Source organism: Salarias fasciatus, chromosome 2 (genome assembly GCF_902148845.1).
Source record: "Salarias fasciatus chromosome 2, fSalaFa1.1, whole genome shotgun sequence".
In the NCBI taxonomy this organism is placed as follows: domain Eukaryota; kingdom Metazoa; phylum Chordata; class Actinopteri; order Blenniiformes; family Blenniidae; genus Salarias; species Salarias fasciatus.
The window spans coordinates 12,417,078-12,441,262 of NC_043746.1; the positions used below are offsets into that span (position 1 = coordinate 12,417,078).

The 24,185-nt window shown below is 44.2% G+C and overlaps 3 protein-coding genes across 7 annotated transcripts in view; 2 read left to right on the top strand and 1 right to left on the bottom strand.

Moving 5' to 3' along the window:
- The first annotated feature begins 863 nt into the window (after positions 1 to 863).
- LOC115398934 (myozenin-2-like) lies at positions 864 to 5,545 on the top strand. Of its 5 annotated transcripts, none has more exons than XM_030106008.1 (6): positions 864 to 997; positions 1,512 to 1,617; positions 2,517 to 2,677; positions 3,199 to 3,352; positions 3,980 to 4,163; positions 4,937 to 5,545. In XM_030106008.1, exons 2-6 carry the CDS (start codon positions 1,542 to 1,544, stop codon positions 5,118 to 5,120), a joined length of 759 nt encoding a protein of 252 aa, XP_029961868.1. In that variant the 5' UTR covers positions 864 to 997; positions 1,512 to 1,541; the 3' UTR covers positions 5,121 to 5,545. The 5 variants fall into 5 exon arrangements, with proteins under 5 accessions (XP_029961868.1, XP_029961859.1, XP_029961892.1 ...); XM_030105999.1 differs by having other exon boundaries at positions 868 to 1,009; XM_030106032.1 differs by having other exon boundaries at positions 868 to 1,009; positions 3,199 to 3,280.
- On the bottom strand, positions 5,425 to 11,252 carry rbm22 (RNA binding motif protein 22). The gene is made up of 11 exons (XM_030105987.1): positions 11,156 to 11,252; positions 9,467 to 9,520; positions 9,329 to 9,358; positions 9,082 to 9,214; positions 8,890 to 8,990; positions 8,330 to 8,502; positions 8,004 to 8,204; positions 7,350 to 7,514; positions 6,814 to 6,902; positions 6,296 to 6,424; positions 5,425 to 6,091 (listed from the first exon to the last, which is right to left on the bottom strand). The coding sequence occupies exons 1-11, from the start codon at positions 11,207 to 11,209 to the stop codon at positions 5,937 to 5,939; spliced, it is 1,284 nt and encodes a 427-aa protein (XP_029961847.1). The 5' UTR covers positions 11,210 to 11,252; the 3' UTR covers positions 5,425 to 5,936.
- Positions 11,253 to 14,441: 3,189 nt separating this feature from the next.
- LOC115397155 (bifunctional heparan sulfate N-deacetylase/N-sulfotransferase 1) overlaps positions 14,442 to 24,185 on the top strand; it is a 44,030-nt gene continuing 34,286 nt past the window's right edge. The window contains exon 1 of the mRNA XM_030103362.1: positions 14,442 to 14,678. The gene's annotated coding sequence lies outside the window, so the exon portion shown is untranslated. The remainder of the gene's footprint in view (positions 14,679 to 24,185) is intronic.

Sequence of the window (24,185 nt, forward strand, 5' to 3'; positions counted from 1 at the left end):
TTTCTTTCGGTGGCTGGGAGACTTCCCGCTGGGACATAGTGGCATTGTGTAGCAGGGCAGGTGTGAAATCGATATCCAATCTCAGCAGGGATAAAGAAAATGTTTTTCCCTCCAGGCTCCCGCTGGGCTCAATGAATCAATTTGCGGGGGGAAAAAGCGGCATGATAAAAACTAACTGGAGTTCAAAAAGGACAACCTAATATAAAGATAAAGGTCATAACTCATAGTGGAACTCAAAAGAGAGTTTATGCAGAAATAGTTACTCTCTGCTCTACGTAAACCAGATAATGAAACCCGGTGTGGGGAATGCTTCGATTTATGGCCATGTAGTCCGCTGCGGAATAACCGCAGAGTTTGTAACACTCATAACTCTAAGCAGGTTGGGAAAAGTGGAGGTCAAAGGTCTCACGCCAAAAGAAAATTGAAGAGCAACCTGCCGAAGAGTTTAACCTCTGACCCTGGACTCCACAACAGTGTCACAACCTCTGATCACAGAGCCCTCATCAGTTTTATAGGCGCTGCCATAAAAGTCTATGTTTGCTGTGGGAAGGCCGGATGGTTGGCCCCTGTGTGTCACAGCCTGCACAGCTGCTGTTATTTCACACACACACACACACACACACGCACACACCCTACAGGATCCAATTTTTATTATCAAAGAAGCTTGCAGTCAGGAGGTAAATCTTTTCACTTGCCCCTTTTACCTTAATCGTCCTTTTATACCCACCCCCCCACGAAAAACCTCCCTCCTCCGTCCGCCCTCGCTCTCTCACCCCCCGGCTAAAATAAACCCGGTGAGGTAAGCGCCGGGGGTATCTTCGGGTGAGTTTTTTACACTCTCTTCATGGTCTACTGAGGAGTGGCAGAGTCAAGTGCAGAAGCATCCCGGCAACAGTGCAAGGCGAACCACAACCAGCGCCCAGACGAGCACCCGGCACCCCGACACCCGGCACCCTGACACCCCGACACCCGGCACACACACAGGGTGGGATCACAGGTGAGAGCCCAGGTAAGGAGCAGGGTTAAAGTCAGCAGAAAAATAGGAAGCAGTTTCATTGGAACTGTATGAACAGTGAAAGTCTCTTTGTTTCTGAAGAGACAGTTAAGAAATGGAAAGATTTTACTGAAAAGTGACTTTTCATTACTCTCTCTCTTTCTTTTTTTAAAACTGCTTTACTGAAAGTACTACAGCGCACGACGACATTCTCATTTAAATTTTAAATCCTCAATTCCAGCGCGTTTCGAAATTACAGCGTATTGTTCCAGTAACCTTGGCACAGTCACTCAAAATAATGGAGGACTTGTGACTGCGAGGCGAGGCATCGCAGCGTTTTTCAGTCAGAACAGGAAATTTTTCTTGCTTTTGTTTCTAAAGTAGAAGCCAATGATTACAGATTTGCGGTGATATAAATATAGAAGGGATTAAGGGTACTATTATAAAAATTACAAGCTGTAGTGCTTATGATAGGTTTAATTCTTAAGCTAATAATAGAAATGCCTCTTTTTATTAGAAGAAGAAGAAGAAGAAGCTGAAGAGAATAATGCAGTCAGGCCTGGGAGATCTGACCAAGCAGAGGATGATGCAGGCCAGAGCTCTGTCCCGAGAGGCCAGAGGAGGTGAGCGCACGATGGAAATAGTGCCTGTTTGTCTGTCAGGACGCAGAAGATTGGAGATAAAAATGACACACATTAGTTTGCATAATGGTTTTCATATTGCAGCAAGAAGTGGTGTGTACTTACACCCACACACTGCCAGCCATGGAGGGAGATCGCAGCTGGGGCTGTCAGATGTAATTGAGCCAGACATCAAAGTGTGTTAGCCAGTAGACAAGTGGACAGCGGTTCACCCAAATCCCAGGAGCGCCAGCATGCAGCTGAAATTCTCCAAACATTCCAGCGGGGACCGTCTCCGTCGCAGAGTTTGTTTTTTTCCAGCGCAGTCCCCCCGGCTCGTTTTTGAAGCGACGCTTTCCAAAACTCGGCGAAATATGAAATCAGCCACTGAATTTATACACAAAGGCAGGTCCTGGAGGGTGGCATGCGCCCAGTGCTCTCCCAACACTTTTCAGTTGCGGGTGAGAGGGCCATCTGCTCTGGCATGAGTCTTTCAACTTAAGATCCTATTTATATGCCCAGTTACCCGTGCGACTTGGGACCACAACAAACATTACACACCACTTGACATCATCTTCAGGCTATTTCAGACCCTCCACGGTGCCGTGCTATAATACAAGAGGAGGCCTTGAGCGAAAGCTGTGGGGACACCAACTTAGTGATGCTGCGCTCGCTTTCGCTTTCAGCTGCTTCATGTTGACAGAAACAAGCAGAGACATCACGATTTGCCGAAGGTCTTTGATAGTGTTTCTTCCTCTCTTTTTCCAAATGTCTTGAAGTTGCCACTACAGCTAACACCAGACTAAGTTTAAATTCACTTCACATCACTAAAACTTTTTTTCCCCCGCCACGCTAGTTATATAATTTACTTCAGTGCATCTGTTTCTGATGTTGTGCAAAAGGTCTGAACCTGGGGAAGAAGATAAGCGTCCCAAGAGATGTGATGATGGAGGAGCTCACTCTTCCATCAAATCGGGGCTCTCGGATGTTTCAGGAGAGACAGAGGAGGGCGGAGAAGTTCACGCTGGAGAACGTCACCAGCGATGCCTATAACAACTATAACGTAAGGAAGGGACGGATGCTGCGCAGCGCAGGATGATTTATAGCCTCTGATTTCACTCCAGCCTGGAATCTGACTGTGAGAAAGTCTGTTATACTGATGCACATTTGCTGATACCAGCATCGTGGTGTGCCGGGTGCAGCAAGGAGTTACGCATAATTAATGGAAACTGAAGTCTGACCTTTTTCAGCGTCAACGCTCGTTTTCACGAGGTGCAGTAACAGACCTTTGACATCTTAACAAGGATAACTGTTAGAAAATCTTAGCAAACTATAAAGCTGGGCTCGTTTAGAAAATATGAAGAAAGGTATACACGTATTTTTGGGTGTATGTCCAGAATTGTTTTAATTATTGACTTTTGGAGATTGATAAGAAACGAAAACAAGTACAGTTTGAAAACACATGGCGGAATCACTTTATAAAAACAACCTTCGGCGTGTCCAATTGGAGGGTTTGGCTGTTCCGTTCAATAACATGTCACAGTAATGAGTAAATAAACCTCACTCGGTGTGTTTTCCTCCCAGGTTCAATGCGAGGCCATTCCTCCCCCACAGATCATCCCAGAGCCACAGGGAGGGAAGGAAAACCAGGCTTTTGCAGTCCCTGGTAAGCATAGCCTGGTCGTGAACCTTCAGAAGACTGTAGCAAAGAAGGGCAGCCCCGATGTCCTGGCTCCAGGTAAATGGTGCGACGCACGGCGAAGAGGGGACGGCCGCAGTCCAACACAGAGCGTAGGAACAGTCCTGAAGGACGACAAGGGCTTAGACCAGACAGACACTGCAGTCATGTTCCAACTGTGCTTCACCTTTCTTATGGAAATTCACTGAGCACATAAATTAGTTTTACTATAACCAGTGCCAGGAGAGCTGGCAGTTTGTGGAAAGCAATTATCTGTGAGCATCTTTGCTGCTTGCTGTTGTGTATTTGCCCTGACAGAAGGTTCTGCTTACAGTCTGACTGACAGTGAGCTGCGCTCTGTTTATTATGAGCAGTTCACACCGAGATCTAATTACTGTTTTTCCTATTGGTGACAGGAGTGACATCAAAGAGATTTATATGTATATTAGATGGGTGTGGGTGTGTGTGTGTATGTGTGTGTGCTTCAATATGCTTTTTTTCTTATTTATCTTGTGGGGTTTGAAATTAATTCCACAATTATCCCTTTCCCGCAGCATAAGGTTGAGCGCCTGACTTAAAATTGAAAAAAGTTAAATGACTGAAAACTGCTGTAGCATACGTTTCACTTTACCCCCGGCGATCCTCTAATTTTATCCACTCGCGTCACATTTTGTTTGTCTCGGTCAGGCTACACTGGCCCTTTGAAGAAGATTCCTCCGGAGAAATTCAACACAACCGTAATCCCCAAATCCTACTGTTCTCCATGGAGGGAAGCTTTGGGAAACAATGAGGAGCTCCTGGTTTCCATCAGTGCCCAGCTGCCCCAGCTCCCACCACGGCTACAGCCTGCCAACTACAGGTGCTTTAACAGGTAAATGCAGCCGAGGCCGGGCTCTCCCAGATAAATCACAGACCGGTCACTCCCGCAATGCTGGAAACGCGGGTGTTCGGTCCCACCCGTCTTACAAATAGACCTGCCGATGACCTCACCGTCTTATCCATCACCATCACTTCTTGCCTCGGCTTCACTCCATGTTTCCACAGTTTGGAAATTAATCCAGTCTCTGGCTTGCACCTCCTCGGAGTGTGGCTGCATGATGGCTATTTTGAACACCGGCTCTTGAAAGATGATCCACCGGGGTGGCGGTGGGGGGGTTTCAAGCTTTTAATGGGTCCACAAGACAGATTGCACACCAAAAGGAATCACCTTTCCCATGGAACACAAGGAATTGTATCACACAGGCGAGGCAGAACAAAGGTTAAGCCTGGGCAGATGGAGAAATAGAGAACATAAGAAAGACAAAGCCCTATTTTACTCAATTACAGATGTCAATCAAACGGATTCTGCCAGAGAGTCTCAGACTTTACCACCAGCAGAGGGATTCAGTTACACCCTTAAGGTTTTCATGTAATTATGAAGCCCTAATTCGATCGGAACTGACTCTAATGGCAGAAGCAGCCACATAAGTAAAGGAGATCGAGTTCACCGCAGCCCCAGTTGGACTCATCTTAAACCCCTAGTGGGTTTGTGTGTTAACAGGACGTTCAGTCAGAGGCAGCGATGACTGGATGTGTATCATGTGTCGACTCTTTATGGGAAGCAGCGTGTGAGCCGTGAACTCAAGTGTCTGCTTTCTTTCTCAGGTCCGCGATGCCGTTCGGAGGAGCTATGGCGAGCAAACGGGTGATCCCGGTGATCAACTTCGAGGCCGTGGAGCCCCAGAACCTCCCTGGTGTCGTACTGGAGCGCATGTGTCACCGACCCAACTTCAACAGAGCGCCCAGGGGATGGGGAATGGATTACAACCCAGAATCTAACGAACTATGAGCGGAGGCCGGAGCGCTGGCCTACGCTTGCTGCTCTCGTCTTACAAAGATGAATCCATTCGTGATCACAGGGTATATCGGTGGAGGGGAAAGTATTTTTTGGCATAACATTATTTTGCTACTGCCGAGTGATTTGACCAGCTTAGATGAACTCTTACCCCCGTCCACTCTAGGACAACGCTGCCTCAAGATAATCACTCCGACCTAGTGTTCCCGTTATCCACCCCAATCGTGATCTCTTCTGTTTCACATCTTACCAAACACAAGTAGAAATCCTTTCATTAAAAACAACGAAAATACACTGGGATGATTAATGACAAAAGTAAGTCATTTTAATGACAATAACGTTCAAAAAAATCCTTACAATTACGTAGATCATTATGTGGTAGAATATCAAGACAAGGCTAATGGAAAAAAAAAAAAAAAGACAGCGGAACCGATAGTTGACAAGTTTACAAACGCTCCTCAGAATTAAACGTGTGGTATTTTGCACATTGAACTAAATCCATGTCTCACCTAAAGAACACATTTTATATGTACAATGGCTAGAAACACAGGAATCCTTAAAAACCCTATGGTTGTGGTCACAGTGGCCCTTATTCTCATTTTTTAAGTCCTTTAGGTTTCTCTGTTCACATGTGACTCTGGCGCGTTATGATCATCTGAGTAACGTCTTCAGATCCAGGCAGTCGTCTGACTGCGGGTCTTGGAATAGATCCAAGTTTCGGAACAACCTGCACCTTTTCGTGTGAAGACACCGGATCGGCTTTAATAGAGAGAGATGACACCAAATCACAACATGAATTCAAGCAGCTAATTAATCCCCGTGACGTGCGCCGTGTGCTGCGTGGGCCCCCATACGCTGAGGATCCTGGGAGGGGTAGTGGATTTGACCTGGAGGTCTCATGCTCATGGGAGGGGGCATAGGTGGGGCCATAGGACCCATGGGGTGAAACATTGGAGGGCCAAAACCTGAAAACAGAAAATAAAAAAGGACACATGAGATTGCTGTGAAACCTGGACTGAAGTAGTCTGAGTTTCTCATAAGCTGTAAAATCAATTTTCTTGGTTCACTGTTGAATTTACTTTTTTTCTTCTCTTGCTACAGCAAAGCATTATGACTGTAACATTCTCAGCTGCGGTGTGGAGTGAAAGCGATGAAAGTTAGATATTTACCTGGAGGAGGTGGGTTGATGCCTGGGGGTGGAGGCAAGCCGATGTTCATGACAGCAGGGGAAGAGCTCGGGTCGAGGTTGAAGTAGTTTGCGGGAGCCTCTTCATCTAGCGCAGGAGGTGGAGGCAGAGCTGGAGCGACAACAAACACAATTCAGGAATAAACCACATGATTAGGTTACAGCTCATCTCTAATGTGCAGCACAGTTCTTCTGATCTCCTTTTAATTTGAGAGAGAAGGAGCGCTCACGCATGCATCTATTGTATCTTTTATTCAACACGTATTATAAAACGTGCATCACTACCAGTATGAACAGTGTTAATGGAAAATGTTTGCATGCAAGTGTTCTGTACTTTTTGCCATTTGTTCAGGCACTAATGCAGTTTTTTTTCTTTGTGGTTCTTCCAAAATGTTCCATGCAACTGTAATTGCATGTTTTCATAAATGACGCTGTAGCTACCATAACTATGTCAAGTATGCATATGAATGCACAGGTGCAGCTCTCTGTTTGCGGACGTACCTCCTGGGAGTCCAGGTACAGGATCAAGTCTGGTGCCCATCTCACTGACTCCGTCCTTGAGTCCGTCTTTTCCTCTTGCAGCCTGAGATCTAAAAAGAAAAGCAAGAGTTACTGAAGACATCAATTCACGAAACACTCTGAAATGATGTGCAAGAGAAGAATAGCTTCTAAATAAAAATAATTAAAAAAAAAAAACCTCAAGAGGGGCGTCTGGCACAATCACTGTGTTATGATTACACTCTTAGTGAGTCAGTAATAATCATATTTTAAAATCGCCGCAGTCAGTAATCTACTGACAGTTGTGACAGTGATGGTGGCATTACTTCAGGCTGTTACTTTCAAACACTCATGCTATCTGCACACCACCTGGTGTTTAATAGCCAAATTATCATTATAAATTTTCACACCTCCCTCTAAGTGTCTCTGCTTAGTGGGGCTGTATGGAAACTCAGGATGTTTGTGAGAGAGCAAGATGAGCCTTTTTTTTTCTTCCCCTAATCAAAATATTGGATTTGCACAAATTGAGTCACGTTTACCTTCCCCACTTCACCGTGAGCCTCCGTCCATTAATGATCAGTTTGTTGAAGGACTTCTCAGCAGCCATTTCTGCTGCCTGCCGCGTGGCAAACTGGATAAACGCGCACTGCTGCCGCTGAACGATGGTAATGGTGCGGATTTCCCCAAACTGGTAGAAGTGGCTCCTGCAGAGACACAAACACAAACTCGATAAAACCACAATGTTGTGATTAGAAGCTTCAAATCATCCAGAACCGTTTTGCTTTGCAAATTAAAAAGAAAAAAGAAAAAAAAAAAAAACACCTTTCAAACAAGAAAATAGAGTGCTAGTATTTCTAGAAGACAATGTAATAATTTGCATAGTTAAACTGTCTAAAAAGAAGCACATGAAGCAAAAGAAAAAGAAAAAACATGATATTGTTTAACTGTTCTCTTGATAGAAATCGCTTTAACTAATTAACAATTCTTTTGATAACTTTTTTATAAACAGGATAAAAAAATATATTTTTATCGTATTTTTTATGTTTGCACAACAAAAGTTAAAGCGATCTCTCTGCCCAAAATAAAATTGAAAAAAGTCAGCTCACTGTAGTGGTAAAGGTTTATTTATTTAATTTTTTTTAGCAAATAGGCACAACATGTGTGCAAAAGACAATTTAAAGAGAGATGCTTACTTGAGATCTCCATCTGTAACTGTGTCTCCCAGACCCCCGATGTAGAGCGTGGTGATGGACTTGTCGTCCGGTGGGTCCAGCCGAGGCATGGTGGAGGCCCTCTTCAACAGCTTGTCAGCCACCGGGTCGTTGATGCCATAGTAACGATCCTTGATGTTTTGGTCAGCGAGAGGATCATCGGGATCTGTGGGCTTCTCATGCCTGTGCGACGATGATAAATCACACAAAACATTTAACACATCAGCATGTTGTCATGGGCCAAACATAGTACATATAGCAAGGTAATGAGCAACACGTTTCGTCTGACCGACTGTCATGCAGCTCACCTGTAGGGACACTCCTCCCCTCTTTTGCACTCTCCCTTCACCCAGAAGGAGCAGATGTGTGGCCGGTTCCTTTTGTAATACGGCGTGGTCCGGGCCAGTTTGAGCAGCATATCGCTGGAGCTGGCGGCTTTACCGACCTGGCCCACCGGCCGAGTGCCATCAGAGTTAGCTATCTGTAAACGCACAGGTACAATCAATCAAAAGTGAGACATCTAACAGAAGCACTGCTATTCAGAAATTAGTTAATCCAGCACTTGATATATCAGCTTAAGTTGACTGCAATGAAATTCAATCAAACCACAGATATACCCAATCAGACAATAAACATTTGTTACATGTAACATGCACATCAGACTCTGCAACACTGCACCAGGGATGCCTTCACTTAAAGTATTGGCATGTGTGCTTCTGTGCATATACAATTATATATACACACACACACATTGACAATAACTTTCAAACGTGTAGCATTTTTGGGGATTTTCTGTATGTAAAACATTTTTTCAAAAAAAAGGCATCAGGATAGACAGTGGAGATGCAGATGTATTATTCAGCTTTACCTCTCTCTCCATGTTCTGTGTGTAGTACTCTTTATTCACATCTGACCTGGGAATATCGTCTTTAACAGACAGTCCCGTGTCTCGAACCTGGATGGGTAAACCTGTTAAAAACCAAGAGAGGTTAAACTCAGAGCGGCGACAGTCCAAAGAACAACACAGAGCAAATCAGATAAGATAATCAGAGACACTCACCATACTCCAGGTCCAGCAGACATGTCTGGCACACATTTTTCATTTTACTGCAGGTTTGACAGACTTCTGTCTTCTTGAAACGCATCCGTGTGCCCGGACACCATCGAAACACCGTAAATGGTCGAGCACAAATCTGGAAGATGAAGAATTTTTTAAAAAATAAACTAATGTTTGTACAGGTTGAGTGAAAAGAGATGGAGCTGTCCAAAAAGCTGTGAGCAGCTTAACAGTGTTTTGTGAAGCATACCTTGCATTCTTTCCCATACTTCTCCTTGGTCTGTATAACAAAGTATGAATAGATTAGCTTCTGCACATGCTGATATGATCAGTAAAAGAAAATAACCTTTTTTTGTGACTCATTTTGATGACAAGAATATTTGCTCACCATGCGGATGTAGGGATTTTCTCCTAAACATGTTTGACACAGAATTGGAAAGTCCTGGAAAAAAAAGGAAGAAAGAAATATGTTTTGATGAGCAAAACCCAAATAACAGTATTTGTTATCCACCCAATGATATTCCGGTATGAGGTGCCTGATAAATGTACTTGGCCTGTTGTCTTGGATTCACCTTCTGCTTTGGGCACCTTGGCGAAGTTACATGTGTGAATAGTGTACACAGCACGAGATGTGGGACTTGCTCAGTCTTACTTTGCCATCTGTTGAAGGATGCTGTTACAGCCCAAGAGTTCACTGCTGAAAACGACCTTGTGTTAATCTGTTCCACTGACAGCATCAGCCAAACGCCTAAATATAAGCAGCTCTTGTGGCTCTAACGTCAACTACGTATTCTAGAGTTGCAAAGTTTATATTCTGGTGTCTTAATAAAACCAGCGTTAGCCAAATTCATTGCTGTGTCATGGCTCAGCTGAGACAAACCGATTCAAGGCCTTATATAGAAAGGCTACAGAGATTTAGGAGGGTTACAATACAGCCTCTCATTACACATTGATCAAGTACAGAGTACATACTTGCTGAAAATGTAATGTTACATTTTCTCCATAATATGTACAAATAACATGCATGGTTTAAGAAAATGTGGGGAATTGTGAGTATGTTGATAAGATCATGAAAAATATTTGCAGGAATGATTTTGGCAGAGTCCGTCAAAATAAACAACAAAAAAGAAACCACTAATATTCAGGTTCACAATGGCTAACATTTAAAAACGGGGTTTCCTTTGTTTCTTTGACCTATAAACCCCCACGACTCTGGCATACAATCTCTTCAGAAAAAACGGGCTTCAGTTTTGTCTAAATGGACTAATAGTTGATCTCATACGAACTGATTAGGTTGGTAGTTGTTTAAAACATCAAACATCTCAACAAAGCAAAAACAAAAAGGTAATATTAAAGCTATCAATTACATTGTACGTCAGATTATATTGCGGTTTACACAGTGAGGTAACGTTAATGAATATTCGACATTTTCACAAATTTGACTAAAAGGTTATGCATTTTTTACCGCGGAGACTACGTAAAAACGAATAAGTAAATCTGAAAAATAGTCGCACGTCGAGATATTAAACCGCTGAAAGCAGCCGAACACCTGCTAAGCTAACAATATATAGCTATCGCTCATTAAGCTTACAATTACGATAAAGTATTTAAAGTTTCATATTACAGTAAAACCAAACATTCCCATTGTGATGCAGTTAATTCGTTACAGCAGGTTTGATCATAGCCGCACTTTTGCTTTAATGAAACACTTCCTGAACTGTTAGCCCGCTAACGCTAAAAGTCAGTAAGTTGGTCATGTTTATTCACGAAATCCGATTTAGAATCAAATCTAAGAGACGATTATTTTCTTTAGCGACTCGTACTCACTGGAACTACATGGTGTGTTTTAATAACTTGAGCTATAACAAGTCAAAGTTAACATTTAAAGCTTGATGCTAAGTGTCGATAGCAGCCACGCTACCAAAGGAAAGCTAACCGGCTAACGGAAAGCTAACCAGTTAACTTTGGAGCCACTGAGCACACTAGTTAATGTCATGACTCCCACAAGTGCAACTGAAAGGATAATATATCCGGTCGTAATCATTTCTCTGTGATTTAAAGAGTGAAACAGACGTACCGCGTCTTCCCAGTTCTGTCTGTTGTAGGTGTTGGAGCCCAGGGAGGTCGCCATTTTGAAGCGTGAGAGCCAAGCGGGCTAAACACAACGAGACGAGGCATCCACCCACAATGCACCGCGGTGGAGAGCCACGTTTCACCTTAGGGTGTCGCCCTATTTCAATAAACTGTCAACTCAAAGAAGCCTCAGAAATTTACTATATTATTATTATTATTATTATTATTATTATTATTATTATTATTATTGAGTGAATAAGAAGGAGATGATCATGAGACTGGTGTCATAATTGGATCACAATTTACAGGTTGGAAGGAGATGTGTTTGCAAAGATCTGAGTCTTCTGAGCTCGATCCATCTTATCATTCACAAATCACAAAATTAGTAACTCACATGGGGTGTTAATAGGAGTAATATTTAAGTAGTAGGCCTATCTAATATACCCAGGATACATCAAAAACAGCATTATTTATTTATTTTTTTATCTTAAGTAATAGTTTGGCAGCGGTGGCCTTGTGGATAAAGAAGTGAATTTGTGATTAGAAGTTCACAGGTTAAAATCCCACACCAGACAGGCTACCACTGTGCCTCCCTGAGGAACACCTTTAACCCCTATTAGCTCCCCAGGGCATCCTAACATAATGCAAATAGGGATGGGTAAAAGCAGAAAAACGGAATGTCCCAGATATGTCCAGTTTGAAGATTTCATGTGAAACAAATGTTGAACAGAATGAAAACGATATCAACACATTTTGATCTCATGAAATGGACGGTTAATAGCAAACTTTTTCACATCAAAACAAATCTCTGTGACCATGCCTTACAGATGCCACATGATGAACTTCGATTAGAGCTCTCCTCAGCTGAAATGGACTCTTTAGATGCTGTAATGTTTTCCATTATCACCTGCGTGCATCATGGCAGTGCTGTGAGACCAATTCTCAAGTCTGCCTGGAAAAATAATATTTCCGTGATGGACTAATAAAGTACGTTTAATTTAAAAATTATGAATTTTGATCCAGTAGCTGGAAGAATGGGTTGTTTTTAGTACTTTTAATCACAGGGAGTAAGGCATGCAAGTGCTTTAAGCCACACTCAATGTGTGAGAGGGAGAAAGAAGATGAGTGAGACACGTACTGATTGGCTGGTCTGTGTGTGAGCTTGTATAAGCCAATTGTGTTGTCCGCTTACAGTTTATCTATCCACCTGTTCTGATTCAGGTCAGGGTGTTTTTGCTGTGTGAAACTCCAATTACTGGGGCAAGGGATGTTGAAGATTACGGATGGGCATTAAGTCCCTAATGTTTATTTAAGGTCAGAGTGAGGTTGTGGAGTCAGAGGCCAGGGCAGGGATTAGATACAGGCCTGGAGAGCAGGCAAAGCTTTCCAAGTGCGGCAACTATCCTGCAATTGGGGAAGGAAAGTCTGGCTACTTTTAATCTTAAGTCTTGGGTGAGCAAACAAACATGCTCTTTTGTTCTTCTTCATCAACTGCTGGTATTCAGTGACTTTAGGGTCCAGAACATTTGTATTTTAAAGTCCCTAATTGCTGCTGTGATCATGATTTTCTCCAAAAAGCTTTGTCTTCCTTTGCAGCCAGTTGCACAGTCTGTCTGCGGCCCAGTGATTAGTAGGACACCAAAGTGAACCTTCTGGGCATTGCCTTTTTTGTCTTAATGAGTCGCGTGACGCTCTCTCCTCCATCATGTGACTGGATGAGACAGCCAAAGCTGTTTTGAAGGATGGCTTTGTCTTGGATTTAGTCACTACTCTGTAATCAAAATCACCAACCTCATGAGTCACACGGCTAGAGGATGTGTCCGTACACTACTCTACCTCAAATGCTGTGCTCTGGAGTTCAGTTCAAGTAATTCTATTCCCAAAATGTTGTTGATTGCTTTAACTGTACTATTGGCATAAAATTCAGACACTGTAAATTAGGATTATTTGTTAATTCCCATTAATTATGTCAATTTATGAGACATTTTCTTTATGACTCCCTCACATAAAATGAAATAAAATAAAACATGGCAACATGTTTCTGAATGTGGCTCACAGTACAAAGAAAGGCCAATATACATATAATGCAGTGTTAATATTATATGCACCCCTAAGTATATATATATGTGTATAATTTAATGATAAATTTGTGGAGTTAGTGTGTACAGAACAGTTTCCTTTATATAAGTATTGGCAGGGAAAAAACCCATTGAACAGGAACAGTATAATTTTGCTAGAATTGACTTATGGTTTGGCCTCCACTGCAGCTCAGGAACCCTTGGAAAAATTTACTGCACATAATGTTCTTAAGGAGGGCTGCAAAGTGGGGTGGTAGTTAGCACTTTTGCCTAATTGAGAGATATTTGTCAAGCTGAGTAGAGTGCAGGCTGTCTTTGCAGAGTTTGCATATTCTCCTTGTATGTCCATGGGTTTTCTTTTGGCACACAATGCAAAAACAGGCATTTGCTGTTAATTACTGTAAATTGCTGTAATGTGTGATTTTTTTTCTGTCTGTATTTGCCCATGATGGACTGGCAGCCTGTTCAGCACCACTACAGTGATGGCAAATGTATATTTTAGAGCAGATAAATTAAATCACACTGTGAGGATGAATTTGTAAAAAAAAAAAAAAAAAAAAAAAATGCTGTACCTGCAAGATGCCAACAGAATACCTCTTTTTTGGCAGCATCTCACTGAAACAGCTTAAAAAGCTTCAAAATGTTGAACTTGTTGAGGTTTGTTATATAAAAGATACATAATTGTATCCAAATTTTTTTTTCTCCTAATACACTGACACATTGTGTCCAAAACTTTATATGAAAAGGAGAATATGGGAGCTTTTCAATGGTCCAGCCCACTCACTGGCATCAGCCGCAGAGAGACAGAAGCTGTGCTGACAGTAGGGTCAGTATGCCTGAGCTGCATTAGCAGCCGATTTTATGGACATGTTGAAGTGATTTCTTATTAGGGAGCACAGATTGATGCACCGCTGCAAACACGCCCTGTGTCTATGTTGTGTAATCTGCACGCCGTGGTGACTAACCACATCCATCTCCACCACCCCGGGGCTCTGATTTTCAGAAAAAAAGGGGGGAATCATAAAAACTTCCCAGATAATTCCTCTATCACGCCACTATTAAACTGCGACAAGAGGAGTAGCGCGAAGCACATCAAGGCCGCTATAATCTCGGCTCTGAAGTGCACAGATGCAGATAAGCCCCTGCAGGAATATGATCGCACAGTGATTTCTTTGAGGAGTTGTGTAGCATGCATGCATGCGCATATCGGGCAAAAATGCGCCGTGCTGGCGCCTCCTGACGACAGTTATGGGCTACTGCCGGAGCAGGGAGCTGCAGAAAGAGAGAGGCTTTCTCACATTTCCCGATTTCTCCCAGCCGAGTCCGCTGTGCCGCTTCCACCACATCACGGCCGCCAGCGAGCCGAGACGACGACAATGCGCCCGGCGCGCGGTGCTCCAGCGTTCAGCCCGACCAGCGCGCGCCTCGTCCACGGTTCCCACGAACAAGGTGAGCGCATCGACACCACGCGAGTGGTTTTTGTTTTTGTGGTGTTTTTTTATTTGTTATTTTTTTTGTCTTGCATGTTTTTGCTTTCACGACCGAGCAGCCCCGCTCGCTGGCTCTCCCAGGCCAGGCTAGTTGTACGTTGTCTGGCGCAGGCGGCGCTGAGGCCAGCTCTCGGCCTGGCTCTCCCCCCGGCCGGGGACCGCGAAGCCCCGGCGGTGTGTGGCGGAGCCTCGCCGCCGCGCTCGGCTCGTCCACACGGCCGCGGCGGGGGGCTGGAGACGGGAGACGGGAGGCTAACGGTGCGGGTAGCGGTGGGGGAAGTTTGTGGTTCGTGATAGCGCCGTGCCCGGCGGTCTCACGTCGGAATTCCGTGCGTGGACTCGGATCCCGGACTGCAGCTCCGGAACCAGAGACCACCGGGCTGCAACTTGTTTTTCTAACTTTGGAGCAGCCGCGGACCACGGACGGTGTTCCAATGCCCGCTCCAAGTTATCTCTATTAATCTCAACACAATACAACTATTTATCTCCCGCGGTGTGTTTTGCAGATAAGAGGCCAAACAATTCACTGTGTAAATTAGAAATAGCAAGATATTGCTCCAGCAGTGATTATTCAAACATATTTATATCTATTATGGGCTGTGATCGCACAACATATTGCAACGTGATTGCTCATTATTATTATTTGGCTACCTGTCGGAGCTTTCTACAGATCCTCACTGTTCACAATTACTAGCAATTTCCAGATATCCTCTTCATGATCTGTGTTTACAAGGTAATGTTGACGTTTCCTCAACATTCTGCACTGACACTTTTAAAGGGAAGTGAGCCAGTTTTTTTTATATCCACTACCTACAAAGTTGCACTTGTAAAATGTTGATGACATGTGGCTTTGTTGCTCTGGCTCTGTGCACCAGCCATGCAGTGTCTTTTCAGCCAGCGTGACCCACGCCTGTGCTGTGTGAGGCTGCTTTGTTACTCCTGCCTCCACCAAGAGCTCCTTCTATTAAATACTATAAACATTTGACTCTGCTCTTAAGAAAGGGAAGAAGAAGAAGAAGAAGAAAAAAAAAAGGGGGCAGTCCAGACCTGCCTGAAATCTGTTGCCTTGGGGGTTACGAGCATGCAAGCGTGCACCTATGTGAGTGAGAGATTACCGAGCAAGAATGACTCATGCTCCAAATGTATTTGGCAAAGTCATAAGGATTTTCCCTGCATTTCGCCTCAGCTGCAGAAGACATTTTTTTTGTAACTGAAGAGTGCCGTCCTTCTGGTTTTGTGTATCATGAGATTTATTTGACCAATGCTTCACATTTTTGCGACTCCCTTAGCCATGTGTTGTTTATCACTTGTCCCACCCTGCATTTGTTTAAAAAAAAGAAGAGGAAGAAGAAAAGTAGGGCTTATCCCATTTGCAGACTACATTTTTTTTTTTAAAAAAATGTGGTTACTGGCATTTGTTTGTCAAATTTGTGGAGAGCAGAATCTTAAGTTGTGTTCTATTTATCCGTGCCAACTGTTTGTCTGGTTGTTCTAACCCTCCATCTGACTGCTCCCACTGGCTGCCAAACACGCTGTGATCTAGCGCTTTCAGCTGATGAAGGCTGCCTCTGCTGCCGCAGCCATTTGATCATATATCAGCATCTTTTCACTTAGATATACCTGGAAAAATAGTGCAGCTGGGTTACAATGCTTACGCACAATGGGCGATAAAATAGCGTGGGTACGATAGCGTGTGACAGATCGCGTCACCAGTCGTCATCTGGACGTTTATCAGAATGATGCAGGATCACAGAGTTTTTGTCTGCTCAGCTCTGAACGTGGAACGGTAAGAGAGAAGCTGTCAATAAGAGATACATCTGCTTTGTTGCCGTTTATCTCCCTGTAGAGGAGGATGCAGGTTTAATTGCATGCAGTGAACATGCCATTATATTTAATGCAGGTGATTGTAAGCAAGTATTTGGCCCCACAACATGCCAGTTCTTGTACTTTTCTGTCTGTGTCCCTTGTAGCTGCACTTGGTGTATGTGGGGGGGCCGACATCTCTGTGTGGCTGAGGCCAGGCATCTTTCCAAAACTTGAGCCCTCCAACCTTCTCTGCTGGGTATAAGCAGCGCTTTGTGCCACAGCTCTGCTTCCTATGGCTTCCATTCATACACTACTACAACGCTACTGGATGCACTGGATGCTCAAATATACAATGGAAGTATCAAACAAAAATAACATGTTGTTTAACATGCAAACAAACAAGCATGTCTCCTCATCAAATGAAGCTCCGTTATGCGGAATGCAGATCGTACTGTTGTGGCCTGTCACGTCAGTGGTAATGAGTCTTTCTCTGCTTGGTATGTGGCTGTGAGTGTGTGTGTGTGTGTGTGTGTGTGAGTGGGTTTTTTTTTTTTGGCTTAGGCTGCGCAGTCGTGAGGGGTATTGGAGAGTGGGGGAAGAGTAAATACATGTTGAACAGCACAGCACAAGCGAGTATTAGCAAATGATCCGATAGCATCTGTAATCCACGGGAAAACCTGGAGAGTTGTTTTTGAATAGCGCTCGCCTCCGTCAGACAGTTGGCAGGCTCGGGGGGTGTCCACATGTGTGACTGGCTGGCTAGGCTAGTCGCGCGGCTGAATGCTACAGTATGCAGGCAGATCAGATTACTGAACGATTAGCCATGGCCTCCTATCCCGGCCCTGGGAAATGATTTTCCACTGTCATAATTCCCCAGACTGAATTACGCAGGCCAGTGACTCAGAGATACTCAATACTACAGGCTTGAGTGCTGCATGGCATAACTGTTGCTCTCTGGAGAGAGGAGATATGTTATACCATTGTTGCTCGAGGGCACAAAATTGTTTTTTAATTCGAATTTCTGGTTGAGCTCCGGCGCTTGCCGCAAAGCATGGAGGGTTGTGCGACCCGGCTTTAATTGTGGCTGAGCAAAGGGTGAAGTTCATTGTGGTGTTTATCCAGTAGTCAGAACTGTGACACAGAGCCGGAGAACAATCTGAAAAATTGAGATTTGGAAGTCGTTCTGAGAAATGAATAAAATATCTGCACGCGTCAGTCAGTTCTCAGGATTGTGTTCACCAAGCAGGCCTCTATAGGAATGTTGCTGAATGGAAAGATGGACTGAGGGGAAAAGTGGGAGAGGCTTTTTGCTGGTGGAAGTGGGACCAAGTTTCCAAGGTGCATACCCCCTGAGGCAGGAATCTGATACATTCCAGAGGCTCCTGTATCCAGAGGAATAATGGCGAGTGTGGTGTAGCGTTTCATCAGTTGGCACATTATTGGAGTGTAAGTGCTTTGAAAGTAAGTGCTATGTCATAGGCTCAGAAGTTACCAGCTCCGGTTGCCTGAGGGATCAGGAAGTATACCCCAAAAGAGCTGAACCAGTTTTGGAGGCATGAATTGCGAGGGGAATCCAGCTTCTTTATATATGTGTCCCCATTATAGTCAAAAATCTAAAATTACTGAACAGACAGTGATTGACATACAAAGAAAACCTTCAGTTGAATTGATATTATAGTATTTCCACAGTGGCAGGTATGTCAAACAAAGATGGAGAGCTAAATAACTTCTGTCCAATAACAAAAATATCTTCAATGCCTGCTTGGCAGCATTCAAGACAAGTTATGGCAAGAATATTTTTTTAAGGCTGTGTGTTTTTTTAAATATAGTACAATAGTGGCGACTCAAAACAAAGAAATCTAGTTGGACAAGGACAATTTAGAAGCACCAGTATTCAACATGACATCAGTGGGATCAGTGGCATCAATAACCACTAAGTCCGGCTTACTCGCATAACATTAATGATTAACGTTTTTTTTTTTTTTCCTGGTTGCGATTGAAATTGAAATGTACATGATTCTAAAGACCTGTAATGTCTACAGTGATGTGGAAATACAGTAGCAACGAACTGCAATGCATAAAAACCTTTGCGCTGTTAAAACTTTGCTTTGTGGTTTGCAGGGGAACAGAGAAAATGATCAATGATTTTCTTTATTGTTATTGCAGTCAGCCAAAGGGTAACATTAGTGTACAATAGCATGAAAGAAATGTTATTCTCTAAGTCATGCTCTTGTACTGAATGTGATTTGGTTGTCAGCACAACCGCACTGTCTCTCCTGTGGAATTGCTTAACCATGCGACATGACTCTTCCTATAATATTTTATGGCTTCAGCCAGTTTCAGATCAGCGCATATCAATCCATGTTTTTAATTTCCTTCTCTGCAGAGGGTTTTCAACCCTCGAAATTTATGCTCCTCAGCCTCTGAGCTAAAGGCTATTTATACTGCAGACGCAGAAAAATGCCCTGTTTTATTTAGTGGTCAAAAAACAAGCTGTCGGGTGTTAATGGACTTCACCTCAGCCATTCCAACGGACCCTCGGGGTACTGCTCAGTCATACGCTCGGCGAGGGAGCTCTCGGCGCTGGCCTGTTAATGAAGCCATTTTCCGAGATGGAGAGATGCGGTAATGGGAACGCACCACTTCACTCCAGGATATTCTAACCCCGTCCTCATCATAAGTGCTATCAGTCATCGGATATGATTAGATTTTTTTTTCCGCCTTCGTCCATTTAGCTGTTTGGACAGCTTTTTTTTTTTTTTTTTTTTTTTAACTTGAGTTGGAGTTGCACGTCTGCAAGGGTAGACGGAGCGCCGCTCTGAGATGTATGGCATTTCTGATTACAAAGATTTTGTAATATTACAAGTAAGAGCAGGAAATTTATGGTGGTGGTGGTTCTGCTAGGGCACGTCAGAATAATTCAGTCCCTCTGAATACAGCAGCTATTTAACTCTGCATCCTGTGGTTTGGTGCTAAAAGCTCAGTGCGGAGCGAGGGCAGGTGGAAGGAGATATGTTTATTCAGTTGTCCAATGGCCTCGGCTCGGTTTGCCTGCAGATACCACACACATGCACTCTACTGCTGCAGAAGCGATTTGTTTACACCCACACACGTGCATACATTTGCCTGTATACAGAATTGCTGCAAATAAAACCGAGTAGATATTTGATGACGCCGTGGAACAGGAACAAATATTGACTTAGACTTTGGATTTATCGTAATACAGCTTTAGTGATGTCCCTAAATGTGCTGCTTCTCTGAACTCGACAAACTTTTCTAGCTGCTCTTTTATTTAGTTATTATAACCACAGTGCCATTTATCAAAACCCTCTAAAGCAAAAATATTTTATATAAGTGCTGATAATCATCCTCCCACTAGTTTGTCATTATTACATTTTTAGGTATGTGATTGCTTCAAGTATTAAAGGAGAATTATTAGATAGATATTATGGTAATTTATCTTGTTGATTGTTAGATGCATTTTAATCATTTTGTGATACCATGCTTGGGAGCAATAAAAAAATAGCAGTTTTCTTGGGCAACCCAGAACAACATGCTGAAGAAAAGTGCAATTTGGCACATGTGGGGTCAAAGGTTTCTTTCTCTGGGAGCATTCACTTTGATAGTGTAAACATTTTATCTTGTCAGGATCAAGAATCAATGAAAATGTGTCCACTTGTTCTGTAATAGATTAACCATTATTGTGTGAATGTCATGATAATCTGACATTACCTTTTAATCAGGGAAGTGACCTCAAATTGAGATGCAGAATATTGTGTTAGGTTCTGCTGTTGGTAGGTTTTCCAACATGTGAAGTATTTTTCCCCTTCTTAAAAACCTGAAAATATCAAACCATAAAAACTCAGTCCTGAACCAAGCAGTGTACACATGAAATGAGTAAGTTTTTAGACAAATTCTGCAAAGCTTTCACTAAGTCATGATCTGGGTATTTTGCTGTATTTATTTTTACAAATAGGACACATTATGTAATAGCACAGTAGTACATAATGGCATGTGGCCAGTCTCTCAGAACCTCAGTGAGCAATTTGTCCTCTTTAGAAATGTTATATGCTGTGCCTGGAATTGTACAATGTGTGATTTTGGTTAATATAATGCTATTCAGTATGTTTTATCATGAGCAATTGGCACAAAAAAAAAAAAACAGTTTTACTCTGACTTCAGAGCTTGGAAATATATTAGGGTGTAGTTTTTCAAAGAACAATTTGTGAAGGGTTAAACTAGTTTAGCATGATGTTGTTATTTGTTTTGAAATTGTGTTCCTTAAACTAAACCGTCATTTTTGCAGGCTGTGGTGTTGCTCTTGTCTCGCGTTGTGATACATCAAGCAGTTTTTCCAACCTATCATTCACCGTCTTTGTGTTGATGAGTGATGGACGGGCCGTCTGATGTTCAGAAGAGCTTTAGACAGAATATTCAAAATGATACTCAGTAGCTCATCGAGCTAAAGTAATCACAACATTAAATATTGAAATCAGGTCAGACTAATGGTGAATGTTCCGACCTTCACAGAAGTAGAAGTTATTGCCGTGTTGCTGAATTAAATTGCGTCAGTTTTATTTAGGAGCATCTATTACCCAGCAGATAATAGCGCAGTGTCCTCCTGCATCCCCGTCTTTTGTTTTTGTCTTTAGCCATTGTGTTTTGCGCTGGTTGTTTGTCTTGAAGCTTAAATAAGATTGCAGCAATGAATTGATGCCATGAGAAGCCTTTATGTGCTTACCAGCTACAGCGAATGTTTTGGTTCCGTCAAGCTGAGAAGCAGCGATTCTGTAAAGAAAGCGAGGAGCAGACACCTACACGAGGTCACCGGGGTGGTTTCGACTTGCGTTGGTTCGCCTGTGATGATGGAGGTAGTTGTTAGCTAGAACAAAAGGCACCGCATTAACCATTCCCATCCGTGACACGCTGTTCCTGTTCACCGTCCCGGTGCCGGGGAGCAAACGGGGCCAGAGCACTGTGGCGTCCCACCAGAGCAGCGGGACTGAGTAAACTTTAGTGGGGCATCTGGTGCTCAGCGGCCCTGCTCTTCCCTCTCCCGCTGCCGTCTCGCAGCCGCAGAGCAGACCACACCACAGCAAGTCATCTGGTGTCCAGTCAGCTCCCCATCTGTGAGTGCGTTTGATTTCACTGCAAACAAAGCGTCGCGGCATGCGGACGGCCATAAATACATCCAAACAAGTCGGCCCTGCTATCGGCGCTAATCTTTGGGTGGAAACTATGAGAACACTGCCAGGGCCACGGGTCATCTCCATTTCAATTTAGTAAATTGTTACGGTGGATTTTCAAATGCCTGGACACAAAGTGAGCGCAGCTGATGACAAACCGCTTCTCCATTTTGAATTGCTGAGGTGGAAAGTATTGTGATGGTGCCGACCCAAGGTTTAGCTTCTGGCAGCCCGGAGTCTCCCCCTCCGCTGATCCGAGGCAGCGCCGCGTCTGCCCGGCCGGCTGTCTCGCGTTCATTGTGGGTGGGATCGAGGTGTGTGGGTGTGTTGGTGCGTGCGCGCCTGTCCCGGTCTGTGCGGGACAGGTGTCGGCAACCTGGAGGTCAGTCCAGACACAGCTGGGGCACCTAGACAGAAGGACGGCTTTGGGCTGCAGCTGACAGCAGGATGAATGGGCTTTGTTTTGCCAGGTTTAGGTTCAGTTTTCTACAGAGAGCGCTGCCCCGAGCGGGGTCAGCTCTGAGCGACGGGCGGCGCGACGGTCTGCTGCTCTCGGCGGAGAGCGCTCCAGCAGCCCTTACAGAGCGGCTTGGGGACTGTTTGCGTAAAGAAGCAAAGCTAAAAGAACTTTAGTGGGGTGTGCGAGCCTGCAAACACAAACAGCACCCTACCCCCTCTGTGAAGTGTTAAGTGGCCGGATATGTTTGGTGAATAGGACACAGGTGTTTGGGCCGGGTTGTGTGTGCCTGGCCAGTGGTCTGTGTTTGTTTTCTCTTGGTAATGGCCCCCAACTCTGTGCTGCAGCTCGTCCAGAGCTCATTGGCTCTCAATGGGCCGGGAGGGAGGCCCCCTCTTTACTTCTCCTTCAGCTGTGAGACCGAGTAGTGGATTAACTGAAGTCAAGAATCTGATAATGAAATCATGATATCGCACGCCACGGTTATACATTACGCAAATCTTGATATAAAATCTTTATTCTTTGCTTTATCGTCCAACTTTTCCTGTTATCTACGCGGGCAAAGCAGCCATTGGATGGCTTGAGCTTCTCCGTTGAGTCCTGAAAGTTGTGATGTGACAGGGAAGAGCTGGAGGGGAGGAATGTGAGTCTCCATCTTCCACGCCCTTGTCTCCCTGCCTCGCCTCCTGCTCCCCGGCTTCATCTCGGTGCTGGCGTCACTCTGCTGAGCTCCCCTTTGTTGAGTAATAGCCCAAAGGTGCGCTTTGGGCTTTGAGGAGAGCGTGCACACCACTGCCACAACCTCAGACGGCGTCTCTCCTGGGAGTGCAACAGGGTGAGGTAATGGGTTGTTAACCCCTCGGCCACCCCTGTGTTTGGAGGTTGTACCGTCAGCAGTGGCTGCGGTCGCAGTTGCGATGTGATTGTTTGGGTGACCCCGTGGCCTGCACAGATGGCCCGGCTTCGGAGCTGGTTTCGATAACCATACAGTTAATATCTGGCCTACAAAACAGTCTCCGAGCTTCTGGCCCGCCCCTCCACTCTCCTCAAACTCTGCTCTCATTTCTCCGTGCCACCCTCTGTGCTATTGTCTGTGACGCTTTCTCCTGAGTGCCCTGTTTTATTTCTTTATTTCAGTCATCTTTTTAAATTCCTGAATCCATTTCTCCTGCCCCCAGGCACCCTGGGTGATGGCTAGAGACAGTGTAGCAAATTAAATTTGGTCTCCTCTTTTCTTTTTTTTTTTTTTTTTTTTTCTCCTTGCTCCCCTCGGACACGGGCACGGTGGAACAGTGGAAGAACGGGAGCAATGGAAGCTGGAGGAAAAAGCGCATTTCCCATGCATTACTGTCTCTATCCTCAGGGTTTACAGTGGAGTAACACCAACACCTCTATCGCCTTTCTCCTTGCTTCGCTCTTTAATTTTCCTTTTGTCGCTCTCTCCCCTGCCTCGCTCTCACACAGCCTCAACCTGAAGGTCTCTCCGCTCTTGCTACCACTGCTAACACAATCTGACCCAGTTTATTAGTTTGGGTCTAGTGAATCATTAATTGAGGTTATCTAACTGTTCCTGTAATGATTCCACTGTGACTTGTGTGTCAGAGCCTGTCTGTGTTCAAAACCAATCAAGCTGTACCCTCATGCTTCTTGCTCTACATATTTGTACTCTATCATAACCATCTTGGAGAAAAAAAAAAAAAAGCATCACCCCTCAAGCTAGACTGTATGTTTAATAGGTGTGCTGTGCACTGTAATATGTCATTGTGTCAAAGCACAATACGAGGACTAAGTGCACTGAATGCAAATTAATCTTGTGGGATGGCAGCGGCTGAATAGAGTGTGGTTTTGGGAAAAGGAGGGGAGAGAAGGGAGGGACAGAAGGAGGACTAATAGTGGCAACAGAGAGGAGAGGGAGAGAAAAGAGCATGTGAGGAGGAGGAGGACGGCGAGGGGAAGGGGGGTGGGGTGTGGGATGTAGTCATCGCCAGGCCCATTCATCATGCAATGCCTGCTGGGA